The sequence below is a fragment of the Chrysemys picta genome, chromosome 1, assembly GCF_011386835.1.
Source record: "Chrysemys picta bellii isolate R12L10 chromosome 1, ASM1138683v2, whole genome shotgun sequence".
Taxonomy (NCBI): Eukaryota; Metazoa; Chordata; order Testudines; family Emydidae; genus Chrysemys; species Chrysemys picta.
Genome location: NC_088791.1, coordinates 141,836,994 through 141,863,950, shown reverse-complemented (window position 1 = coordinate 141,863,950; position 26,957 = coordinate 141,836,994). Strand labels below are relative to the sequence as shown.

The 26,957-nt window shown below is 45.4% G+C and overlaps 1 protein-coding gene across 1 annotated transcript in view; it reads left to right on the top strand.

The window, feature by feature from the left end:
- The first annotated feature begins 747 nt into the window (after positions 1-747).
- Positions 748-26,957, top strand: part of LOC101943048 (transient receptor potential cation channel subfamily V member 6-like) — a 72,706-nt gene continuing 46,496 nt past the window's right edge. The window contains exon 1 of the mRNA XM_005281669.5: positions 748-1,086. Within this exon, the coding sequence (XP_005281726.2) occupies positions 959-1,086 (128 nt within the window). The 5' untranslated portion in view covers positions 748-958. The remainder of the gene's footprint in view (positions 1,087-26,957) is intronic.

Here is a 26,957-nt window from a genome sequence, read left to right as displayed (position 1 = left end):
TGGATGAATATCTGCCACCCCTGCCTTCACCTTCTTCTGCTATTTCTTTTCTTGCTGTTTTGTGAATGGTGTTTAAATCCTTCTCCCGCAAATTTTTGGTCCAAAACTATTTTGTGAATTCATCTAAAGTTGACCCAAACTGCATTTTTCAGCAAATTAATTATTTTCGTTAAAAATATCACCTAGCTCTAGTCATTGTGAGCAGGTCAACTGACAGGCAGCTTTTACAATCTGCACGGATGTATACAAATTGGACAAAACACTGATTTATATACTACCAACTGGAACTGTGGGACAGAACCGTAAATGGCTTTGTTTTCAAGGACCCATGGTCATCCTAGTCCCATCAAATGATTTTACAGCATGTGTTTGTGAGTGTGGTGATGGAGGGAGGGGAAGATTTGCTTGAAGCAGTTTGCCTGTGTGCCTAGGCCAAATTTCCCATTCACTGTCTCATCTCATTCTCTCCTCTTGTACAGGGAGACACACAGAGGAGCAAATATGTCCTGCAGATACTAATACGTCCTTTACATCCTTTGCTTGTTTTTAAAAAACTTCTTATCAGCTTTAAAATATTTTAAAAACGAATGGAAGTTCTGTGTAGTTTAGAAGTGAGATTGCTCAATAGACATGTGGGAGTGTGAGCGGCTTCCAAACAAAGCTGTGTCTCTTTAAATCAGAAGGTAACTTAGTAGAGAGGGGTGTGTTCTCGCTTTCAGCAATTCCCCAGCAGGTAGTATCTGTTTCTGAGACACAGCCAGACGCCTGCCTCAACCAAATGTTGTAACCATCCACCTGTCTCCCAAATTGATATTTTCTGAAGGAGCATCTATCTCCCACTCAGATCATCTTGCCCTCCTGGAACGAAGGGGTAGAGAGCCATTCACAAAGAAACATCACAGGAAGAAGGGGATGGAGCAGCAGGTCTGAGTTCAGCTGACGAGGAGAACACAGGACAATGGGGATGTTCCTGCCTGGGGATCATGGGCTGCTCCTTGGGCTCTGGAACTCTCTGTTGCGCAGGTTTCAGAGTGAAAAATCCTGGACCAGACGCCTGGATGAAATCAACTTGCTGCAGCAGAAAAGGTAAGTTCCAGCCTGGCAGCTCCCTCCTACTTCTCTCTCATGTCGTTCCATCTGGGGCTCTTCCTGCAACAGGTAAGTGGAGAATGGGCTCTGAGTACTTGCCTATGTCCCGGCTATCTCCCCTGAAGACAGGCAATCCTGTCATTTTACATTCCCAAGGCAACTGTGCAAAACACTGTAACTAGATCCCCAAGGGAAAAGCTGCTTGTAGTTTTCACCTGCTTTCTGCACCTGGCTGGGATGCAAAACATAATCTCTGTCTCCAGCCAGCAGAGAAGCACTTCTGTCTTTTCTGGAGGAAAGAGGCATTTTTTCCTGTGTTGCTGGCTTTAGGGCAACCGTGCCCCTGGAGCTGCTACAGACACCAGTTAATAGACGTTAAATAAATCTACCCCACCCAGGTGCACCCTAATCTTAGAAGTGGGACCCCTAAACTGGTCCAGTCAGAGAGGGAAAGAAGAGTTGATGGGGATCCTGTGCCAGCTGTGATGTTCTGTAGTCTCACGTGACAGTGCTCTGCCCCCTTCTCAGTGTGGAATGATTGTGCCATGTGAGAGATGGGTCAGACCCACAACTAATGCTCACCTCCTATTGAAATGGATTTGTGGCAAGGGGCACAATGACTTCTTGCTGCTTTGTTCTCAGTGTCCAGAAATTCCTCTTCCTTCCCAACAAGTCCTCAGGAAGGAAAGGGCACCGCTCCTGGCTTGGATCAGCCACTGAGCGTTGAGGAGGTCTCTGCAGTGAGACATGAGGAGCAACCCATACCCTGAGCATGCTGCTTCCTGCTCTCTTGCCCTTGGTGACCTCCCACTCCTAACTGTGCTGTAGGGTTTGCTGTACTGGGGGTCTCACCAGCTAAACCCTAAAGTTTGGTTTGTGAAGGGCTGGCAGCAAACTGTGTCCTTCAGGTTCACTTTGAGGGTTGAGTCCTAAGAACTGTGACTTTCAGGGATGCATCCTAGCCCTCTCACCCCTCAAGGAGTCATGGGGCTCTCGTTTTACTTTAGATGTTCTTTAATCAGGGTCATTATAAGCCTTTAGGGGTGGGGTGGCACCAGTGCTGCCCACAGAGCAAGTATCTGGGATTGGGAGATGTCTGGTGTAGGCCTGCTGTCCTCACAATCCAGAAGGGTCTTTCTGGGTGGGATGGTAATATTGCAGCAAGAGCAGAGAAAACACTTCTACCAGCTTGAGCCCATGGACAGAGAGGCTCCCTAATCCCGAGCATAGTAGACAGAGATGACTGTCCTAGAGCACAGCGATTAGGGAAGTCTGGCCACTGTGCCAGGGATTCTGGGACACACAGTTGTAGACAACTGATTAGGTGCATGGCGTTGACTTCCTGTGGTTGGCCACAGGACTAGATTGTTTAGTGATCCAAGCTGCTGAGCAAATCTTATGACATACTTAATACAATAATAATACCTATCATTTGTATAACACTTTTCAGTAGATCTCAAAGTGCTTTATGGAGATGGTCTTTATTCCCATTTTACAGATGGGGAAACTGAAGCACAGAAACAGGAAATGACTTGCCCACTGTCACCCAGCAGGCCAGGAGTAGAGATTGGACTAGAACCCAGGGCTTTTCAATCCTAGTGCTAGACTCTATTGACTAGTCAACACTGTTCACCCTTTGCATTCTTATAGGAGCACCTATCTGAGCATAGCAAAGAATTTCACAAGCATTAATGAATTAATTCTTGGATAAATATCATTATCTCTATTTTACAGATGGGGAAGCTAAAGCACAGAGAGGCTAAGGTCCAAATCCTCAGAGGCATTTAGGCTCCAATAACTTCCATTGATTTCAATGGAAGTTAGGTGCCTAAATGCCTTTGCGAAGCTGGGCTAAGTCACTTGCCCAGTGACAGAGCCAGGATAGCACCCAGAAATCTTGCTTCTGAATCCTCTGCTTTAACCACTAGACAAGGTTCTTTACTGCTGATTCAATATATTGTTAAACAAGTATAATTGTGCAATGGTGGGCAAAAGCAGCAAAGATGGATGTTAGGGAATGTAATGAATGTGGGAGTGAATGCCACTGAAAATATTATAATGCTGTTATAATAAATCAATGGGACACCATCTGCTGTAATGATGCACTCAGTTTTGGTTATCTTATATAAAAAAGGAGATATCAAAAAATGAGGGGGCTCTGAGATGGGTGACAAAAATGATTTAAAGGCATAAAGACACTTTGGAAAAGATTGAAATTGTTGAGTGTAGAGATGAGAGGTGTAAAAGGAGACGTGAAAGGGGTTTACAACACAATGAATGGGATAGAGAAGGTAAATTCGATATTACTGTGTATCCCTTCTCAGAATACAAGAACAAAGAGATGTCCAATAAAATTGAAAAGCAATAAATTTAAAACTGATTAAAGGGAGTAGTTTTTTATGCAATACATAATAAACTCGTGGAACTTGTTGCCACTAGGTGTGACTGAGATCAAGAATGTGGCATGATCCAAAAAAGGATTAGACACATCCATGAATAATAAAAACAAGAGGTATAAATAATGTGCAAGAAGTATAAACCCTCATGCTTACAGCATAAGCCAAGCATCAAGCCCAGATCCTCCAATGTGCTTAGGCACCTAATGCCATTAAATACCTTTGAAGATCTGGGCATAGTTGCCTGAGATTCAAAAGAAACCTGTCCTTAGGACATGTTCATACTGAATGGCCCTCTTCCACCTTCCTCTGAAGCATGTGGTATTGGCTACAGCCAATGACAGAATACTGGACTGAGTGCACCACTGTTGTGATCCAGTATGGCGATTGCTAGGTTACTGTAGTTTCATACAGTAAGACAGCTATAGTGCCATTCAGTGTGGCCTGGAGGAGTGAGTGCAGGCCTAAGAGTCAGGTAATGCTGAGTTCTTATCCTGGACTTACCTACCTTAGTTTCCCTATCTGTACATTGGGGATAATAATATTTATCTACCTACCTCCTAGAGGTATGGGGGGGAAGGGAAATTCATTAGTTAATGTCTGCAAAGAGCTTTGAATAAATAAAGTGCAGTAAAAGTCCTGGATATTATTCATATAGTAAATCTGAAATATTTATAAATATGAGTTGGTTGCCTTTCCGATTGTATTATTTCATTCCATTACAATCTGTACATCATACACAGATTCCTTATACACGAACAGCCACGTGCCTGCAGTGGGATGTATGTACCTCATATTGTGTCAGCCTTGAGTGGTAATCTGGAAATCAAAAAGGTGACTTAGTGCCATGGGGAATTGGAATTTCATGTAGAAGGTCTGGCACATTCTTCTGAATGATCATATAGATTGGTAGCTGCGGAATGCAGTATGGTGCACTTAGCCATATTGCTGGCCTGTTAACATAGCAGTGATGATTGTGAACCACTCAGATGTGATTGATGCTTAAGAGTTGTGTTTTAAGATATCTTTATCTTTATCTCAGGTTTTATTATATAACTCAAATAGCCCAGAGCCATTTTATTTTTATGGGCTAAATTCTAACCTCGGTGACACTGTCCAACCTCAGTGAGATTGTATGGGTGTAAATGAGGCTAGAACTTGGCCCTGTGGCCCAAAGTCACCCCTGGTGTAAAGTCACTTCAGCAGAATAAGAACAGGGATGAATTAGGTGCTGTGGAGCTATTTTTCAGAGGTATTGACCACTCCTGGCTCCCATTGACTTCAAGTGGTGTTGACAAGGTTCAGTAATTTGGCAAATCATCAGGCCCTATGGGTTCATCTCCTACTAGAACAGCAATCTGATGGGTCATGCAGGAGAACTCTTTTCACTTGCTGAAACATTTCTGGTAAGACTTTGCAGTAACATCTCACCAGTATTGCTCTGGAAGAGGCCTGTGCCTCATGCTGATGTTAGGCTGGGGCCCTTAAGTAAGAACAAACTCTTCAATGGCCTTAAGCCAACTGCAATACAGTTTGTTGTTTGTTTGTTTGTTTGTTTTTGAAGTCAGCAGTTACCATAAAGACATTTTGTGCCTTCAGCTGTTCTTTTTGTTAGTAGGGATAATCTGATTAGATATGTCAATCTGGATCTCAAACGCATTTACTACACTCTATTAGGACATCACTATGCAGATGTTTCTAAAAGACCCTGTCTGTTGGGGCAAAGTTCTATGTTTTAAAGAAATCATAGACACTAAATATGAAAATATCTTTTTATCTCATATAGTTAAGGCTAAGATTTTGTCATGGATATTTTTAGTAAAAGTCAGGGACAGGTCACGGGCAATAAAGAAAAATTCACGGAAGCTGTGACCTGTCCCTGACTTTTACTAAAAACAGGGCTGGCTACAGGGTTTTTGCCGCCCCAAGCGGTGGGGGGGGAAAAAAAGCCGCAATCGCGGTCAACGGCACTTTGGCGGCAGCTCCACCACGCCGCTTCATTCTTCGGCAGCAATTTGGCAGCAGGTCCTTCCCTCCGAGAGGGACTGAGGGACCCGCCCCCTCTCCGTTGGCCGCCCCAAGCACCTGCTTGCTTGGGAGCCGGCCCTGACTAAAAATATCCGTGACAAAATGGGAATCTGCAGGTCCCCACACCGCTTGCCACGGGGCAGCTACGCGGCAGCTAGGGGCTGCAGAGGCCCCCACCGTGGGTTGTCGGAGCTCCAGGGTCCTCCGCTACCCACGGCTGGGAGTTGCGGGGCCCCCACCACCTGCAGCAGCTGGGGGCTGCAGGGTACCCCTGCTGCCGCAGCTCCAGGGGCCTGCAGCAGCCAGGAGCTTGGGAGTTCCCCTGCCACCTGTGGCAATTGGGAGCTGCAGAGTTCCCCATCACTCACAGCTCCAGGGGCCCCCACCACCCACTGCGGTTGGGAGCTCAGGGGTTCCCCCACCGCCTACGGCATTTGGGACCTGTGGGGTACCACCACTGCCTGCGGTAGCTTGGAGCTCTGGGGGCCAGCAGAAGTGGTGGGGGTGCCCAGGAGCTCCCTGTCTCCACGGACAGCAGGGGACCCTGCAGCTCCTGAGAGCCACAGACTGAAGTCACGGAGGTTGCCGGAAGTCACGGATTCTGTGACTTCCATGACCTCAGTGACTAAATCATAGTCTTACATATAGTCCATCAACCTGCCAATAGTGAAGTGTTCTCAGTGGTACATTTCTCAAAGCGTTCAGCATATGGGATGGTTAATACTGAGATCTATTCGGCTGTGGAATGGTCTTCCAAGTGGATTTGTGGAAGGCCTTTCTCTTGAATCCTTTTAAATTGGACTGTATAATATACTGCCGTCCAGCTGTACTGTATTATAAGGAATAGCCCTGAACTGGTCTGATATGGAAAGAACAAGACGTACCTTAGTGGGAACTTTCCATTTCTCTGTAATTTTTATGATGAAGATAATGGGTTGTTAGTGTTATTTTTGTAATGCTCCTTTTTATACTTTCCCTCCCTTGAAATTATTTTCAAATAGGATGGCTCTGAAATAATAAACAAAGGTCACATTGGTTTTAAGCTAGGTATGCAACTACTCTGAGGAATGTACTGATTTGTAACAGATCCCATGTTGAAGGATCTCTGCTAATGATGAGTAAGTACCTAAAAAGTTCTGCTTGTTTAGGAGAACGACCCCAAAGTTTGACTGTTTGGCTTAACCTTCTTGGGGCTGGAAACCAGATTGGGAAATTTCAAGAGAGATCAACCTTGCCCTCAAGAATTCAAGAGAGGCAGTGCTGTCTAGTACTTAGTGTAGGACACTGAGAGTCAGGAGAGCTTGGTTCTTTTTTCACTCTGTCACTGACTGGCTGTGAGACCTTCAGATCATCTTTGCACCTCTCTGTGCCTCGGTTTCCCCATCTGTATAATAGCAATAATATCAGCCCCTTTTTGTAAAGTGCTTTGAGATTCTCAGTTGAAAGGAGCTATAGAAATATGCAATGCATCATTTCCCACTTCATGTCAAACTAAAAACACCTTGATAACAGTTTGTTTTAGGTTGGCTTTAACATTTAGGCCTGGTCTACACACAGAAATTGCACCAATTTAACTTTGCTGTTTTCTAAATTGATTTAGCTAAATTGGTGCAATTTCTGTGTGTAGAGAAGCTCTAACAGTTCCAGCTAGGATCCAGAAGCATGGAAGCAGCCACAGTGAAAATACAGAACTAATATGGGGGAACATATCAGCCCTTACAGTGCACTTAAAAATTAAGTAGCACAGAAGTCTTCTCCAAGGACATTTGAAAAGGACAGGAAAAATAGTTATGGAAAGTACTTGCGTAGTGGTTATTATCAAGTCTCCTGCATCTTTGTATATGCATAGTACCTGTCATCCAAGGATCTCAGAGCACTTTATAAACAATAGCAAATTAAACTTCACAACACCTCTATGAGCAGCATATCATTATTTCCATTTTACAGATGAAGACACTGAACCACAGCAGGACTAACTTGGACAGTCTGAGTAGGAATCCTAGGGCCTGATTTTAATATGTGTTACCTTTTGACAACAACAATGATCCAACCTTCAAAATAGAGATCAGGAGAAGTGGAAAGGTATGGTGAAATGGGGACAATATTGGACACGCAAGGAGGGACACAGTAGATGATTCATAGATTACAAGGCCAGAAGGGAATCTAGGCTGTGATCATCTAATCTGTATAACACAGGCTATAGAACTGCCCCCAAATAATTCCTAGAGCTTAGCTTTTAGAAGAAAACATCCAATGTTGATTTAAAAGTTGTCAGTGATGGAGAATCCACCACAACCCATGGTAAGTTGTTCTAATGGTTAATTACTCTTGTCTTTAATAAATTGTACTTTATTTTCAGTCTGAATTTGTCCATTTTCAACTTCCAGGCATTGGATCATGTTATTCCTGTCTCTGCTTGATTGAAAAGCCCTTTATAAATATTTATTCCCCATATAGATACTTACAGACTGCAATCAAGTCACCCCTTAAACTTGATTGACCTCTTTGAGTTTTATAAGGCAAGTTTTCTAATCCCTTAATCATTCTTGTGGCTCATCTCTGAACCCTCTCCAATTTATCAACATACTTCTTGAATTATGGGCATCAGAACTGCACACATTATTCCAGTAACTGATGCACCAGCGCCAAATATAGAGATAAAATAATCTTTCTACTCCTACTCAAGATTCCCCTGTTTATGCAACTCAAGATTGCATTAGCTCTTTTGGCTTCAGCAACACACTGTGAGCTCATGTTCATCTGATTAACTACCACACCCCCAAATCTTTTTCAGAGTCACTGCTTCCCAAGAAAGAGTCCCCCGTTCTGTAATTATGGCCTACATTCTTTGTTCCTAGATGTATACATTTACATTTATTTGTATTAAAACACATATTGTTTGTGTGCATCTAGTTTATCAAGTGGTCCAGATTGCTCTGAATCACTGGCCTGTCCTTTTCATTATTTACCACTCCCCCAATTTTTATGTCATCTGCAAACTTTATTGGGGATGATTTTCTGTTTCCTTCTAGATCATTGCTAAAAATGTTAAATAACATTGGGCCACAATCCTTGTGGGATTCCATTGGAAACATACCCACTTAATGACGATTCCCAGTTTACAATTACATTTTGAGACGTATAAGTTAGCTAGCTTTTAGTCTGTTTAGTTTTTTAATCAGAATATTGTGAAGTACCAAGTCAAATGCCTTACAGAAGTCTAAGTATATTACATCAACACTATTACCTTTATCAATCAAACCTATAATCTTATAAAAAAAATCAAGTTAGTTTGACAGGATCTATTTTCCATAAACCCTTGTTGACTGGCATTACAGTAGAACCTCAGAGTTATGAACACCAGAGTTACGAACTGACTGGTCAACCATACACCTCATTTGGAACCAGAAGTGCGCAATCAGGCAGCCGTAACAAAAAACAAAAACAAAAACAAAAAAAGAAAGAAAGAAAGAAAAGCAAATACTGTGTTAAATGTAAACTATTAAAATATAGGGAAAGTTTAAAAAAAGTTTTGACAAGAGAAGGAAACTGTTTCTGTTTCATTTAAATTAAAATGGTTAAAAGCAGCATTTTTCTTCTGCATAGTAAAGTTTCAAAGCTGTATTAAATCAATGTTCAGTTGAAAACTTTTGAAAGAACAACCATAACATTTTATTGAGAGTTATGCACAACTTCCATTCCCGAGGTGTTCGTAACTCTGAAGTTCAACTGTAATTACATTTGTGACGGTACCTCCCATAAGGCTTTATGGAAATATGCTTAGAATGTGTTTTATGCTACATATGCCATGTAACATATCTCTGTAAAGGTTATGATCTACTGAATCTATTAGTCCTATTTGTATGCATATATCATTTTTGTATTTAAAGTTACGAATATTGGTTGTGTACTGCCTTGATTTCTAAATAACCTTAGTAGAGCATTTGGTCAGTTCCTGGAGAAAGGAATGTTGAAGTTAAGTACCTAATCAAGAAACACTTAAAGGACAATGAATCTTGGAATGCTCCAATCCACATAAGAAGTCTACATGAGGACTTTCAAGGTAGCATGTGACCCATGGCTGCTACCTGGTAAGAAACTGTGAGTCATGCATGGACATGTGACTTGCCCAGGTGACTCCAAAACTCCATCTTGGAGCTGGACTTTGCATAGGAGTGAGGAGGGGGTCTCCACCCACAAGAGAAAGTCTATTTAACCCCCTGGGAGACCCCTCCATTTTGTCTTCAGCTGGCTAAAGAAAGAGCCTCTCCACCCCCCAGGACACCTGAAAGAAACTGTAACAAAGGACGGTGACTGCCAGGGGTGTGAGTGATTGCTGGACCCAGGCTAAAAGAAGATTAGTCTGTAAAAGGGAGCATTCTGGAACCGGTGAGGATCTTATCTGTATTCAGTTTGATTAGACATAGATTTGCGTGTTTTATTTTATTTTGCTTGGTGACTTACTTTGTTCTGTCTGTTACTACTTGGAACCACTTAAATCCTACTTTCTGTATTTAATAAAATCACTTTTTCCTTATTAATTAACTCAGAGTATGTATTAATACCTGGTGAGGCAAACAGCTGTGCATCTCTCTCTATTGGTGTTATAGAGGGCGAACAATTTATGAGTTTACTCTGTATAAGCTGTATACAGGGTAAAACTGATTTATTTGGGTTTAGACCCCATTGGGAGTTGGGCATCTGAGTATTAAAGACAAGAACACTTCTGTAAGCTGCTTTCAGTTAAGTCTGCAGCTTTGGGGCACGTCTTTCAGACCCTGGGTCTTTGTTGGAGCAGATGGGCATGTCTGGCTCAGCAAGACAGGGTGCTGGGGTCCCAAGCTGGCAGGGAAAGCAGGAGCAGAAGTAGTCTGGGCATATCAGGTGGCAGCTCCCAAGGAGGCTTCTGTGATCCAACCCGTCACAACATTGTCCTCCTTTAACTCTTTATTATTGAGTCCCATGTCAGCCACTCCATTACCTTGCCCAGGATTAATGTCAGGCTGACAAGCCTATAACTAAGTAGGTCATCCCTTTTTAAAAATTGGCACAACATTAGCTTTCTTTCAGTCTTCTGGAACTTACCCAGTGCTCCAAGACATATTGAAAATGAACGTTAACAGACAGTGAGCTCCTCAGCCAGATCTTTTAAAACTCTTGGATGCCAGTTATCTGGACCTGCTGATTTAAAAATGTCTGACATTAGTAGCTTCTGTGTAACATCCTCCAGAGATACCAATGGAATGGAAAGAGTATTATCATCACCATCTGATGAAATTATATCATTTGTTTTCCCCCAAATACGGAATAGAAATATTTATTGAACATTTCTCTCTCTTCTGCATTATCATTGATAATTTTACCATTTCTGTCTAGCAATGGACGAATACCATTGTTTTTGTTTGTTTTTGTTCCTAATATATTTAAAACAACTCCTATTTGCTTTCCTTAACTCTTTTGGTCATAGATTTCTCCTTGAGTCACTTTTTGTTTCCCTCATCAATTTTCTACAATTCCTGACTTCTGATTTATATTCATTACTATGAGCTTCCCCTTTCTTTCATTTGTTGTGTGTGTGTGTGTGTGTGTATATATATATATGTATGTGTATATATATATGTTTTTTATAGCTGCCTTCACGTCCCCTCTAAACAAGGTTGCTTTTTAAATCAGAATGGCCTTCTTCCTCAGTTGTGGGATTGTGGCTTTTGGGCATCTAGTAAGGTTTTGTAAATGCTGCCCATGCTATGCCGCCTCATGCAGTCCTTCAGATTATGAAATCAGCGAGTGCTGTTGTGTGCCTTAAGGGAACTCGTTCCTCATTTGGCACTAACAGAACAGTTACAGATATTGATCTGTTCTTCCTGTAGCAGAAATTTGAAAACATTCTCTAAACTACCTTGAATGCAACATATCTGTTCTGCACCTTATTGTGGGTTATGCCAAAACTTGAGTCATTTTTAACCTATTGCTTTCTGCAGAGGAATCTCAACAATACCCTCTGCAACACAGATTTCAGTCTTCCTTTTTTTTTTAATCATATGGTCTTTCTGCCGGGGGTTGTGACCCCCAGGAGGGTCATGGATAGGCATCAGGGGGTTGTGAACCTATCTTGCCCATATTGCTAAATAGAAGGAGATTTCAGCTGGTTCCCAGCTAGACGGGATGGAGGAAGTAGGATCCTAGTATGTGCTCACTGTGCTACTTTTCAGTGTGGTGTAACAGCAACACAGAGGTAGATAGCTGACCTGGTCAATGTGAACTTCCTGGTCCAGGGAAAGCTAAGGTGGTGGCACAGTAAGGCCCAGGTTAGCTTGTTGATTAGGTTTTAGGATTCAGTGGCCCAGCTATGGAATGCTTTAATACAGGAGTGAACAGAGGCCTATTGGTTTCCAGTTTCAAGCTGCAAAGGTCAGTCTAGGCATGTTACTGTGTCAGCTCCTCAGATACTTTCCCCAAGAAAATATCTGAACAGCAGCAGCAGAAATGTGGCAGCCGTTTTTGCTTTTAGTTGCTCCCCATGGCTAGTCTGAATATCTTGGGGAGTGTTTAAAAGGTGATAATAGCAAAAAACATGAAGCACGATGCCTGGGCTCCTTTTCGCTGGCATGGCTAGACCAGGGCTGTGGGGGTAAGAGCAGCCTGTCCCCCCCACCCACAACAACAGCAGGAGTATCCCTGGGAAAGAGAAGTTAGTTGGAAAGAACACAATGTATTTATATGTTAATTTGGGAAACTCAAAATGCTTTACAAATGAGGATACATGTCATTATTCCCACTTGGTTAGAATGAGACACAAAGCCTGCCCAAAGCTTTATGGCATTAGAGCTGGCCATAGAATCCCAGGTCTCCTGACTCATAGGTGCCAACTTTCTCCGGCGCCAGTGGGTGCCCGTGTTTCCCCCCCCCCCCGCCCCTTTCCCCACCTCGGCACCGCCCCGACTCCACCCCATCCCCACCCCTGGCCCTGCCCCCATTCCAGCCCCACCCCAAAGTCCCCACCCTAACTCCGCCCCCTCCCTGCCCCTATTGGATCCCTTCCCCAAATCCCGGCCCCGCCTCTTCCCCCAGTGCACCACGTTCGCCCTCCTTTCTGCCCCACGACTCAGCCCTTTTGCGATGCAACCGCTGGGAGGGAGGGGGGAGAAGCAGGACACGGCGGGGTGCTTGCGGAGGAGGTGGAGGTGAGCTGAAGCAGGGGGATGGGGCTGGGCTATGGGGAGCTGCCGGTGGGTGCTGAGCACCTACCAATTTTTTTCCAGCCCCGGAGCACCCACGGAGTCAGCGGCTATGTCCTGACTTCTAGTCCAGTTCCCTGTCCCCTGCATTGTGGTACGTATCAAAGCTCTGGTGCAGAGGGTAAAGGCCTGAAGGTGATGTGAGACTCCTCAGTTGTCCTGGCAGGTGTCTGATGTGACCCATACTGGCCCATTCCAGAGTATCTGGTAATCTGCAAACCTCTTTGACCTATATCAGGGACCCCCTGTTGTGTGGTATAATAAGTGGGGGAAGGTAACGTAGTGCAGTGACTGAACATAGTGAAAAGTGTGACCTGCTCTGTGCAGGCACCATGGAGAGAATGTGAGTTGTAAATGCAGGCCCCAAATTTATTTATGCAGGCCCCAAATAGAGCCACTGAATGCTTGAGTTCATGAACCCTGTGTCCCTGGTGCATATGCTGAGCAACACCTTAGTGACAGAGTGGCACAAGTATGAAACCCGGCACAAGGTGCTGTACTGTGGGGGTGGTGCCAATGGTGAGGAACAAAACAACAAACACCCACCTATCTGCTGCTTTATCATGCTGGGATCATTTTGTTGTGACTCTGAGTCACTCACAGATATAAAAATGAAAGGGGGGAACCGCTCCAGGGAAAATGTTAAACTGAGCTCTTTCGCCTGGGGCTTTTCAAACAGCTGAACCAACCAGAGAGCTCACAAGAAGAACCAGTTCTGTTGAAAATCCATGAACCTGTTTCAAAGTAATCTAAGAAGGGCTTGCATGCATTTTCCAGTACAATTGCTAATCCCGATTCTGGGAGTTCGGCACATGGTCTGAAGGAAAGAGCAATTAGGGTGGTTTCCTAGCAGTGCAGTTTAGTGCAACTAGCACAGGATGGGGATTCAAGAATTCCTAAATGTGAATCCCAGCTTTTCCACTGACTCACTCACTGTGTGGCCTTGGGTGTGTCACGTCACCATCTATGGTGGTATTATGGTTCTGGCAAATCCAAATGCTTCAGTTTCCCCATCTGTAAAAGGGGTATGATATTTACTTTGTGAGGATTATGCAACTTTGTTGACCACTTTGAACCTGTTAAGCACCATCTATGGTGGCAGTGATGAGCTCCCAAAATACTAAGAACCGGTTCCCTACCAGGTCCTCAGCGGCACTTCGGCTGCAGGGGGTCTTCACTTGCTCTGAGTTTTCGGCGGCATTTTGGCGGCAGGTCCTTCACCCGGAGCGAGTGAAGGACCCGCCACCAAAGTGCCACCGAAGACCTGGTAGGGAACCGTGCGGTGTGTACGGGTCCAGAGCCCTGGGGTAGCGGGGGGGTGGGAGGGGGCTCCAGGGGCTATTTAAAGGGCCGGGGCTCCAGCTGCCTCTGCTGCCCCGGTCCTTTAAATAGCCACTGGAGCCCCACCACTTCCCCCAGGGCTCCAGTGGCTCTGCTGGGGGAAGGGAAGCGGGGGAGGGGCCAGGGGAGCCTCCCCAGCTGGGAGCTCAGGTGGGCCAGACCGGACGGTCCTGCGGGCCAGATGTGGCCCGCAGACCAGAGTTTGCCCACCTGCCTGCCCGCCCCTTTAGGAACTGGTTCTACACCAGTTTCTAAATTTAACAACCGGTTCTTGCAAACCGGCTCCAGCTCACCACTATTATGGTTCTGGCAAACCCAAATGAACATGCCTGAATCCATGTGAATCTGAGTCTTGTCTGGGCTTGCAATGAAAACTGAATGTAGGAAAAAGGAGTTCACTCCAACCTGAAGATCTTTGAATATTGGAAGCTGTGCATCAGTTCTGCTGAAAACACTTTAAACCCAGTCGAAGCAGAACCTGGAAGAATTCACACAACCCTAGCATGAACAGCTCTCACTGAACATGAGTCATTTAAGACATGACCAAATGCTGCATGTGAACTAGGTTTACACCTAAGGTAAACAGAGCAGCAGGTGGAACAAATTTATTATGAGTACTGGAGCTTGGTGCCACAGTTCTCCTGCCAGTGGAGAGAGTGTAAGCGCATGTGGCAAAATTTCTGAAAAAGAGAAGACAAAGGCTTGTAACCTGATGGTTACCATAAATGCTATATCATTGGCGCGGTGACAGTGCTGGCTACAGCTTTTCTTAGGAAGACAAGGTTGCATGACATGTGTAGGGTCTCACTGGCAGCGGCATGCTACAATGCTCATGGATTACAGTAGGAACTGACAGTGGTTCACGCGAGCAGACTGAGCTCTCGAGAGGGACAGGGAATATGATACCCATCCTTTCAGCAGTAGGCCCCATTTTCAGCCTCGATCCAGACTGGGGGTAGGGCAGGACTGGATAACTCAGTAAAATATGAAATTTGAGGACAATATATCCAATGTGGCTGGCAGGTTGCTAAAGAGGGAGTGGATGGTTTAGGGGAATGTGAAATAGAGCCTTTCAGCTCTAGGGCACTGGTTCCATTATGGCCACCAGTTTGGGGGATTAGGTTTCTCAGAAGATTAGGGAATGGGATACATACTCTTTACCCTCTAGGGTTCTGTTTCAAATCCACCCACAGGATCCAGCATCCAACAGAAGTGGACCCAGAGGCACTGTTGGGTTTTCTATGCTGAGGTTCCACATATTCCCTTCCATAACTCCACAGTCCAGACCAGGACATAGAGAGACCTTCTGTGGTGACGCTAGGCAGTACAGGCTACATTAATCAACCTGGGAGGTATAGAGCCAGAGAGAATAACAGGTTCTGTCTGGGTCCAGCAGACTCAGTAGAGAATCACCTCTATGGGCATTACAGCAGAAGACTGTCCCTTCCCTACACTGGCCAGCACTCTGTCATGCTCTCCCCTTTCTCACTGGGTATGTGCTAGTAACATTCCTCAGGCTGTAATGCCAGATGGTTTCCTGTTCGGCTGGCTGCTTTGGGGCATGATGATGTTTATTAATTATATGTTATGGGTTGTTTTGCTTATACTCCTGCTACTGTAATTATTGATATGGCTCTCACTGGACTGAAGGTCATACATTCAACCACTTCCCAATAAGAGGCCTCCACACAGTGGGTACTACACATTAGGGACATAGGACTGGAAGGGACCTCCTGGATCATCGATTCCAGCCTCCTGCTATTGCTGGCAACCCGGTCATGTTAGCCCATTCATAAATGTATCAAGCTCTATCTTAAAACTACCTGGGTTGTTTGACTCCACTACACCTTTTAGGATGCTGTTCCAGAATGTCACTCCTGTGATAGTTAGAAATCTTCTAATTTCCAGCACAAATTTACCCTTGGTCAGTTTATACCCATTTGTTCTTATGCCAACATTGCCCTTAAATGACTCTTCACCCTCCCTGATGTTTACCCATGATGAATTGATAGAGAACAATTAAATCCCCTCCCAGCCTTCATTTTCCTAGGCTAAACTGGAGAAGCTCATCCAGTCTCCTCTCCATTCCCTTGATCATCCTGATCGTTCTTCTCTGCACCTCTTCCAGTTTGAATTCATCTTTCCTGAACATGGGGGACCAGGACTGCATACAATAGTCCAGATGAGGTCTTATCACTGGCTTGTACAATGGCTAAGGCTACAATTTCGTCATAGAGGTCACGGAAGTCACAGAATCCATAACTTCCAGTGACCTCCGTGATTTCAGCCTGCAGCAGTCAGGAGCTGCAGGGTCCCCCGCCGACCGCCAGGGCAGGGATCTCCTAGGCACCCCCACCGCCTCTGGCGGCCCCCAGAAATCCAAGACACTGCAAGTGGTAGTGGTATCCCGCAGCTTCCAACTGCTGCAGGTGGTGGGGAATCCCCAAGCTCCTGGCGGCGACAGATGGTGGGGGCCCCTGGAGCTGCGGGCAGCATGGGAACCCTGCAGCTCCCAACTGCTGTGGGAGTCGGGGTACCTCCAAGCTCCCAACCACAGCAGGTGGTGGGGGCCCCTGGAGCTGTGGGTGATGGGGAATCTCGCAGCTCCCAACTACCACAGGTGTCAGGGGAACCCCCGAGCTCCTGGCCACCGCAGGCCCCTGGAGCTGCAGCAGCAGGGATACCTCGCAGCTCCCTGCTGCCATGGGGGGGAGCACCCCACAGTTCCTGGCCATTGTGGGTGGTGGGAGCCCCCCAGCTCCCAGCCATGGGTGGCAGGGGACCCTGGAGCTCCGACACCCAACCTGTGGTGGGGGCCCCTGGAGCTCCTAGCCGCCACACAGCTGCCCCACCGCAGGCAGTGTGGGGACCTGCAGATCCCCATTTTGTCACTGATATTTTTAGCAAAAGTCTTGGACAGGTCACAGCTGCCATGAATTTTTCTTTATCCCTGTCCCTGACTTTTACTAAAAATATCCGTGAGAAAATCTTAGTCTTAAAAATTTCATTAATGCCATAAAGAAATGAAATAAATGCCAGATTAAGTAAATGGTTCCTCCAAGCTGCTTGACCAATGCTCTGGAAGTATCCTGCACATTAGCCATTTGAAACCTCCTCACCCAAAAGACCTTTGTACTGGCTTTGTATGTGTAGGTGTGAGTGTGTGATACTGCCTTCTAGTGACAGGCTCTCAGAGAAGATAAGTAAACTCCTAATTAGTCTGAGCTCATGAAGCTCTCTTTTAGGTAAAGGCCTGTGTCTTTGGAACTAAAGAGCTGGAGTGTTAGTCCAGCCGTATGTGAGAGAGTGTGATATCTTTGTCTCTGTTGCCTGCAGAGCAGCATGGATTCACTGTAGTGGGTGCTACCTGTTCAAGAAATTGACAGTCAGTGTAAAGTGGTAACCGGTTAGAAAAATCAGCGCTATTATTGTTGTTGTTGTTATGTATGGGGAGAACATGCTTTGAGGGATACCTGCTGACGTCTAGATAGTGTCAGGGAAAGACATTAGAGCAGTGGTTTGCAACCTATTTACCATTGTGGACTGCATATGCAGCTCTCTGTGTTATGTGGACTGCATCCAACTATATATATACTACCTGTATGGCCCTGAGTATGTCACATGGGCCACAGCTGTGTGCTGAATGGGCCACAAGCAGACCCGCAGGCCATGGGTTGAGAACCACTGCATTAGAGGAACATTGAGTGCGTGAGGCCAATTTAACATGAAGATCTTTTCTTAGGCACTAAAATCTGAAACAATTTTCTCATCTCTCTGTCTCATGTGGCCTGAACCTACTGATTAAGTTTGCCTTGTCGTATCTGTTTCCCCTTTCCTTTGGTTCTATTGTACTGTACAAGGAGGGTGTCACTCATGACCTAAAGACAGAATGAGACCCAGGGACTGGCAAACTGGTTCAATAAAGCTAAGTACTCATCCTTTCACCCTCCCTTAATCCCTTGCAGATTTCTAGGGCTGAATGCAGGCTTACCCTGCTTTAAGTTTCTAAAATGTTTGGTAACTTTTCTTCCATGGTTTCTTAAATCACTGCCTGTCTAGGCATGTCCTGATTCTTAGGACTGTAAAGCCAGGGAGAGGAAAAAATGTGTTTGTGATATATCTTTGTAATATTTCCAGTTTTGCCATCCCAAGCATTCAAAAATCTTGAGTAGAGCTAGTTGAAAATTTTCCACTGGAAAATGCCATTTCCTTGAAATGCAAACTTTCTGTCGGAATATGTCAGTTTCAATAAAATTTTATTTGGGAAAAACAAATTGAAATGCAGCATTGAAATGTTCAATTTTCACCTTTTCAGACCAGAATGTTTCAATTTTTCATTTCAACATTTATTTTACATTATATTATAAAATACATTTTAAAAATTGAAATAACATGTTAATCAACACATTTTGATTTTATTGAACCTAAACAATCTGGGTGACTCAAAATGAATTTTTTTCCAAAAAAATCATTTAGTGGGACATTGCAAAATTCATTGGTTTTTTTTTCCAATTTGAAATAGCAAAATTTCCCACAAAAGAGAAATTCTGGTTCCTACAGATCTCTAAGCATGAATTGGGACTCCAAAAAACATGAGATTGGCTTAAAAATCATAAGCCTTTTAAAAATAACTTCGAGATTTTTAGCTTTGCCTCCTAGTGTTCTGGCCTTAAGGTTTCACATTTTCAACTTTTTCTCCACAACCATGAGAGCTAGAAATTACATTTTTTAAATGAAAGCTGAGAGTCTGACCTAGTCACATGAATCCAGGAGCTGGAGCTTTAATAACAGTACCAACTATCACGAGATTTGGTAACACTGTATTTCATCAAGGACTGATAACAAAAAGTGTTGGCTATATTGTATGAGAGATTTGTGGGGGTATGGTAAGAGAGCCTTGGTTTTTCACACACACAGGCTATTGTGTTCCCCTCCAGTTGGAAGCTCTTAAGATTCAACCTTCACAAAATTAGCACCTAGGTCTCCAGAGATGAAAGGCATAACCCCAATGATGATCTCATCTTCCTTCATCCCATTAAGTGGGTGAGTATGTGGTCAGACTGTGCTGGGTTGTGTTTCCTTGTTTGGGGGTAGTTAGCAGTTTGTTTTCCATACACAAAGAGCAAAATATCCACTTTAGCTTTAGAGCTAGATTAGATCAAGATTAAGGAAGAAAATGACAATAGACAAAAGCAAAGTATGTCTACACAGCACCTAGACCAGGGGTTGGCAACCTTTCAGAAGTGGTGTGCTGAGTCTTCATTTATTCACTCTAATTTAAGGTTTCGCATGCCAGTAATACATTTTAATGTTTTTAGAAGGTCTCTTTCTATAAGTCTATAATATATAACTAAACTATTGTTGTATGTAAAGTAAATAAGGTTTTTAAAATGTTTAAGAAGCTTCATTTAAAATGAAATTAAAAAGCAGAGCCCCCCAGGCCGGTGGCCAGGACCCGGGCAGTGTGAGTGCCACTGAAAATCAGCTTGCGTGCCGCCTTTGGCACACGTGCCATAGGTTGCCTACCCCTGACCTAGACACCTGCAGCTGGCCCATGCCAGCTGACTCAGGCTCACAGGGCTTGGGCTATGTGGCTGTTTCATTGCTGTGTAGACTTCCAGGCTCAGGCTGCAGCCCAAGCGCTGGGACTCTCTCACCTTGCAGGGTCCTAGGGCCCAGGCTCCAGCCCAAGCATGGAAGTCTACATGGCAGTGAAACAGCCCCTTAGCCTGAGCCTCATGAGCCCGAGTCGACTGGCATGGGCCAGCCACTGGTGTCTAGTTGCTGTGTAGACATACCCTATGTGTTCACTACAGAGTTAGCCCAGGATCTTACTTGGGTATTGCCCCTAACCCCCCTCCCATCCACACATAAAAACCCTCTCAGCCGAGTGTGGTGCAGCTTTGGACTAGCTGGGCTGGCCTGGGGCTATAGGCTAAAATCTGAGTGAGGCTTTCACTTGGCTGGTAACCTCCCCACTTTGCAGTGTGAAGGTACAGGCTTAAACCACCCGAGTTCTGATAGTCCTCCAGTGCCTTCCCACAATTCCTCCCATGTGCCCAGAAGGACAGACACATGCTCCCACAGTTCCCTGGGAAAGAATTATAGAGCAGCTCAGCTTGCTGCAGCTCTAAGAGCAGTGGGATGTGTCCCCAAAGGTCTTAGCAACCTGCATGAGGAGTGCAGCACTAGTGAGATCACAGCAGGTAGCTGTCTCTGCAGTCAAGCAGAGTTCTTAGGCATTTAAAGGTGCAATGCTCAGAAACTAAATATCCCCTTGCCAGGTTGCAAAGTTAGTCTGTGCTGCATTTTGTTTCCCAGCCAAGTTGAGAAGTGTGGATTTTACATGATTCATTGAACACTGGTGGAGGGGTGGACTATAGGCTTGTGTGAATGGTTTTCCCCTCTCACTGCCATATTATCATAGTGGAAGGGGCAGGCTCTCGTTTTGTTAGCTATCAGCCAGGTAGAGAAGGAGGCATGTGCATCATAATTCTTTGGTAAACTAGCAGAGAAGGTTTCCTCTCTGGAGAAATACTGGGCTAGGCAGACTGAACTGCTGCACTGAACCTAGATGCACTCCCTCCAGGTGAGGCTTGGGTCATAGTGGGGGAGGCTACACAGTGTGCTGGAAGCTTGTACTGTCTCTGCCAACTCTATACCAGTTTTTAGGCGAGCAGAGAGCTTCAGGCCTCAGGGGCTGGTGCTCTGGGACCTTCTACCTGCACCAATAGTCACTTCATAGCAGGGGGCCGCTGGGTGAGTCCTAATCCCCTGGGGGATTTTACTCTCTCTTTATTCACTGGGGAAGGATGGAGCATGACCGCACAGAGTGTTGAGTCTCTAACTAGGGGCAGAGAGAGCCAGATTGGGGAGGGGGACACTTAAGAGCAGCTCAGGGGTGCAGCACGCAAAGGCATAACAGTACCTACCTCTTAAATAGCACATTCCATCAGTAGATCTCAAAATGCTTTGCAAAGAATGTACGTATCATTATCTTCATTTCACATTTGGGGAAACTAAGGAACACAATGAGGAAATAACTTGCCTAAGTTTACCTAGCAGGCTAGTGGCAGAGCTGGGAATAGAGTCCAGGTCTTCTGAATTCCAGTCTAGTGCTGTAGTTACTTCTCCACCAAGACAAACCTCCCATGGCTCATCTAAGGGACTCCTGCTGATGCATAGCATGGGGTAGAGAAGGGAAGGAAGTGCTAATGCTTCACCCCTTCCACCTTCTCCTCCAGCGACCCTGAACTGCTGTTACACACCTCTTTCCCAAATCACCATGCATCTGGTGGGGCCGGGGCCTGGAGGGAATGAGTCTCTGGAGGGCTCAATGTAGGGGAGAGGACTTTGGAGCATGAAGACACTGTGAAGAGCGGGTGTCAGGCTGGAGGGCTACCTAGAGCAAAGGGGACCAGAGAAGGAGGGGGATGCTCAGCATCAGTTTTGAAGTGCAGCAGGAGGCAGAGGAAAAGCACTAGGTGATACAAGGCACCCAAACCACCTTAATTCTGCCTTGTAGAAATACTCTTAGATGATCAGAAACTCAGATTGCCTTACCCATCTATAGCAAGGAGTGCCATCTAATGAGGGACCAAAGCAAGCTAAGAATGCCTCCTACTCATCAGGTACAATCAGGCTGCTTTATGATCTCATGCTCCTACATCGACAGGTAGAAAAGGGTTTAACATTCCTAATTAGATAAATAACATTCTGAAGGCAAGTGTTCCTGCCCTTCAAGAAGGGCCCAAGCCTGCATGGCCCTGAGGGCACTCAGTGCCTACAGACTCAGGGCAAGTCAACACTTAAAACGCTGCAGTGGAGCAGCTGTACCAGTGCAACTGTGCTGCTGTAGTACTTCCGTGAAGAAACTACTATGCCTATGGGAGAACTTCTCCCATCAGCATGGTAACTATGTCCGTGTGAGAAGCTCTCCCGTCAACATAGCACTGTCTACATACTGGGTTAGGTTGGTATAACTGCATCACTCAGGGGGGTGGATTTTTCACCCCCCTGCATGATGTAGTTATACTGATGTAAGTTTGTAGTGCTGACCTGGCCTCAGTCCAGGCTGTGACAAAGTTCCTTCTCTATCCTGGTGGGTCCTGCGCTTATTGGCAGATTTTCTTGCCTCAAAGATTCACCATGTGGGTTGGGGAACAGCCCAGAGACCTTCCCCTCTGGGAGAACCCACAGTCCAGGTCAATTGGGGAGGTTTGGGGGGAACCCGGGCCCGCCCTCTACTCTGGGTTCCAGCCCAGGGCCCTGTGGACTGCAGCTGTCTATAGTGTCTCCTGTAACAGCTGCATGACATCTACAACTCCCTGGGCTACTTCCCCATGGCCTCCTCCAAACATCAGACACCAGGAGGAAGGTCCTGTGGTGAGAATAAGGAAGGTAACGCTTGTGCTCCTCAGTCCTCCAGCACACACCCTCTCACTCTCAGCTCCTTGCACCTCTTGCTCCCAGCTCCTCACACTCCCACCACAAACTGAAGTGAGCTCCTTTTTAAACTCCAGGTGTCCTAATTAGCCTGTCTGCCTTAACTGGTTCTAGCAGGTTCCTGATTACTCTAGTGCAGCTCCTGCTCTGGTCACTCAGGGAACAGAAAACTACTCATCCAGTGACCAGTATATTTGCCCTCTACCAGACTCCTGTACCCCACTGGTCTGGGTCTGTCACAAGGCGGAAATCAATTCTCCAAGTGTCACTGTATGTCTCCATATAAATACTCCATCTGTCTGGGGCATGAACATAGAGCACTCAAATGGAAAGAGCAAAGGTCCACAGTCAGTAGTGGAGATATGTTACATACTGTATGAAACATTATAAAAGCAGTGTTCCATGGTGCACATTTTTGCTACTATATGTGCCAAGATGGGAAGATGGCAGACTGGTAAGGTAGTTCGGGTGTCCAGTGTGAGCAGTGCCTTAAACTCTGCATTACTTGGTTTTCAAACATTCATTAGTTTTTTAACTCTAATATTCTTGAAAGGTAAAATCTTCTCAAACCACTGACGTGCCACCTTCAACTTGAATTCCACCTTAGCAAAGGTGGTTTCATGTGAGCTATACATAGAGGAGACAGAGAAAAAGAGGGAGAAAAATCAGTAATAAAATGAAAAGCAGGTGCCTCTGGAGTTGGAACAGGCATCTGTTTAACAGTACACAACAGTCAACAATTCAGTGTAAGGCGGCAGGAGCACCATATACAACTGAAACTGCAGCAGGAATTTAGGGAGGCAAGTCATAATTATCCAAGCTGGAATTTGGCCTGAACACTGAGCTCACACCCCAACTCCAGCAAAAAAGACAAGGAGGTCTGTGCTTGACCCCAGTGCTTCATGATCTGTTTAGTAAAGCCTTTTTTATTGCCAGACTCCTGCCAGCTAAGGGTTAAAGTCAATTATCAGGTGATGGGAAAGTTGAAAGACAGTTATTTTACAGCTGAAAAGTAAAGGTCAATAATTTTCTTAGAAATGTTCTGTACATAGTGTACAAGCTGAAAATCCATCGCCCGTAATTAAAATCCATCCATCTGTCAAACCTATGTTGGTGTACCCAGGCGAAAATTAGGGTGTTCCTGTATATTGGGTAGGAATATTCAGTTATTCAAGATTTCTGGTCCCAAGTATCCCCTTTTATTAAAAATGAATACATATATAAGAAAATAACCTCTGCTTGGCTTCTATCAGAGCCAGCAGTATTTATATTAGAAGGTCCTGTGAACTGTAATGAACTGCCCAGCATGGTGTCCTCTCCTGCATAAAATCAGAATTGCTCAGCTGTGTGCCATTGGCCTTGTTCTGCCTGCAGCTAAAGGCTCCAAAGGGTTGGAACTTGTGCTTTTTGGTGCAGGAGGATCTGAGCTCTAACTCCTCAGCTGCTGTGATGCTCCAGGTGGCCATGGTGTGAAGTTTTAAGGACCCACACATTTGTTAATGAAAAAATGTTGTAAGTGGGAAGAACTTTAATCTCTCTAACATGTAATTGCCTCATCTTCGGGGAGGGGGCAAACTATCTGTGGCCATCCTGAGGCTTTTGGATCTGGGACACAGTTGCAATGGAAAATACCAACATGGTAGGAATACAGTACTTGGATCTCTGTCTTTCCTTCCTAGATTATACAGCAGGATAGAATAACTCTACTCAGATACAAAGGACTCTGGCCAAGATTTTCAAACATGGCTGTCTAATGATAGGCTCCTAAGGACATATTTAGGCATCTAAACCAGTTACCTCACTTTCAAGGATGCTGAACATCCAACACCTCCGACTGACTTCCATCAAGAGAGAATGGAACCTTTAGTTCCAGTGGGCTGGGCTCCATCACACACTGTTCGCTTCCTAGTGCTTTCCCTCCACAATCTCTACTAATAGAAGCCTGCAAGGGAGCTTGTAAAAGTCAGCTTCTGCTGACCACCCTTGACCCTTTTCTATTGTGATCCACCCAGTGCAGCTGAGTCAGCGGACAGCCTCTGAATATCATGACCAGTTTATGTGACCTGCCTTGTATCCTGCTGCTGCATGCCTAGGACATACTCTCTTGGCTGTACAGCTAATCTTCTGCCTGGTTCTGTCAGTGGCTTTTCTTTGAGGTGGAATGTGTTATGCTTTCTATACACAAAGCTGGCTACATTTTAGCAGTGGGTGATGAATCCCTCTGTAAACTATATCAGTGCTGTGGGTTCTCTCAGGATGAAAAGCAGTCTTTGAATTCAGGGGTGGCTCCAGGCACCAGCGCAGCAAGCGCATGCCCGGGGCGGCAAGTCTCAGGGGGTGGCCTGCCAGTCGCCGTGAGGGCGGTAGTCAGGCAGCCTTCAGCGGCATGCCTGCAGGAGGTCTGCCGGTCCCACAGCTTCGTTGGCAATTTGGCAGCGAGTATGCTGAAGCCACGGGACCAGCAGATCACCCTCAGAAACGGCGCCGAATCCGTGTGACCGGTGGACCTCCCGCAGGCACACTGCCTAAGGCCGCCTGACTGCCGTGCTTGAGGCGGCAAAAAACATAGAGCCGCCCCTGTTTGAATCCTCTTCCAGCAGGGGTGCCATGTTCAAGCACTCCAGGGCTGCAGCAGGGGAATAGCTTTTGAGCTGTTGGCCTCCTGTTCATATAACCAGCTTAGCCGGAGTGCTTCTAACTTCCTCCCTGTGACCTGTGTAAATATACCACAGATCAGATTTAAAGGGTAGGTGTGTGCCACTAAAACCACAGACTTGCCTGGGGGAAACTACCTGCCCTTTGAAATGCCGTCTTCCTGGCGTTCCTCACTCCTGGCTCAAGGAAGGGGGGGGCGGGGGGCGTTGTTGCTGTTTTTGTTACAAAGATGATGGAAAAATAGGAGAAATTTTTTGAGAAGGCCAATGAAAATGATTAGTGGGCTGGAGGGACTGACATGTGAAGAGAGATTGGAAACCTGACTATGTATTGTTTGACTAAACATTGGCTCTAGGGGGAATGATAGGCATCTACAAGGATCTGATGTGTGTAAACACCATAAAGAAGGGGGAGGAACTAAACAAGATCAAACTGAGCAAAGGGAAATCCAGGCTGCATAATTGGGAAACATTTCCCTTAAGTGAGGTCTATTAGCCCCTGGAATAGTCTCCCCAAAGGAAATGATGAAAGACTCGTTGCTGGGATATGTCTGATGTGACTCTTTCAGCCCTTTTATGGACACTTTTTCAAACAACTATCCCTTGTCATACAGCAGTCTAATCCAAAGGGCAGGTGCTGAGCCCGGTTCTGATTTCAGCTACACCAGAGTGATTCTGAAGCTACTCCTGATTTATGCCAATATAAGTGAGAAAAGACTGAGGCCCATATGTTGCAAATTGACTGTAAAAGTGACATTTTGAAGTTCAATTTATTACTCTGTGATTCCAGATCAAATATGGAGCACTTACAAGTAAGTAATATAGTGTTTTCTAATTGGTAGCCCTTGCAAGTTTGACCTGGGCTCTGCTCTCAGGGTCAAGCTGGGATCTTTCCTGCTTGGCCATCATTAAAGCTTGACTTCATATCCATTCCCCAGGTGAGTAGTGTACAGAATATTCCTCTTTGTACTCCTGAACTGAGCAAGACTTTCAGAGCAGAAAAACCTCACATCAGATAGTTTTCAGTGAGCCCTGTAGTTTTTCAGCCTTTTCTCACATCATTCAGACCTCTGCTGCCACTCTGTGGCCGTTATAATCACTGCAGTAGAATGGATTTTTCACTTCGGTTCTGCATGCGTGTGCCTCTACTGATCCCAAGCTGTTGAACTGAAATCACAGAGTGAAGCAGCAAGAGGGAGCATGGTGCCCATATTTTAAAAAAAGAAGAAAGAGAACCCGGGGAACTACAGACAGGTCAGCCTCACTTCAGTCCCTGGCAAAATCATGGAACAGGTCCTCAAGGAATTCATTTTGAAGCACTTGGAGAAGAGGAAGGTGATCAGGAACAGTCAACATGGATTCACCAAGGGCAAGTCAGGTCTGACCAACCTGATTGCCTTCTATGATGACATAACTGGCTCTGTGGATATGGGGAAAGCGGTGGACATGAAATACCTTGACCTTTAGCAAAGCTTTTGATATGGTCTCCCACAGTATTCTTGCCAGCAAGTTAAAGAAGTATGGATTGGATGAATGGACTATAAGATGGATAGATTGTTGGGCTCAATGGGTAGTGATCAATGGCTCGATGTCTAGTTGGCAGCCGGTATCAAGTGGAGCCTCAGGGGTCGGTCCTGGGGCCGGTTTTGTTCAACATCTTTATTAATGATCTGGATGATGGGATGAATTGCACCCTCAGCAAGTTCGCAGATGACAGTAAGCTGTGGGGGAGAGCTAGATACACTGAAGCAGGGCCGGCTTTAGGC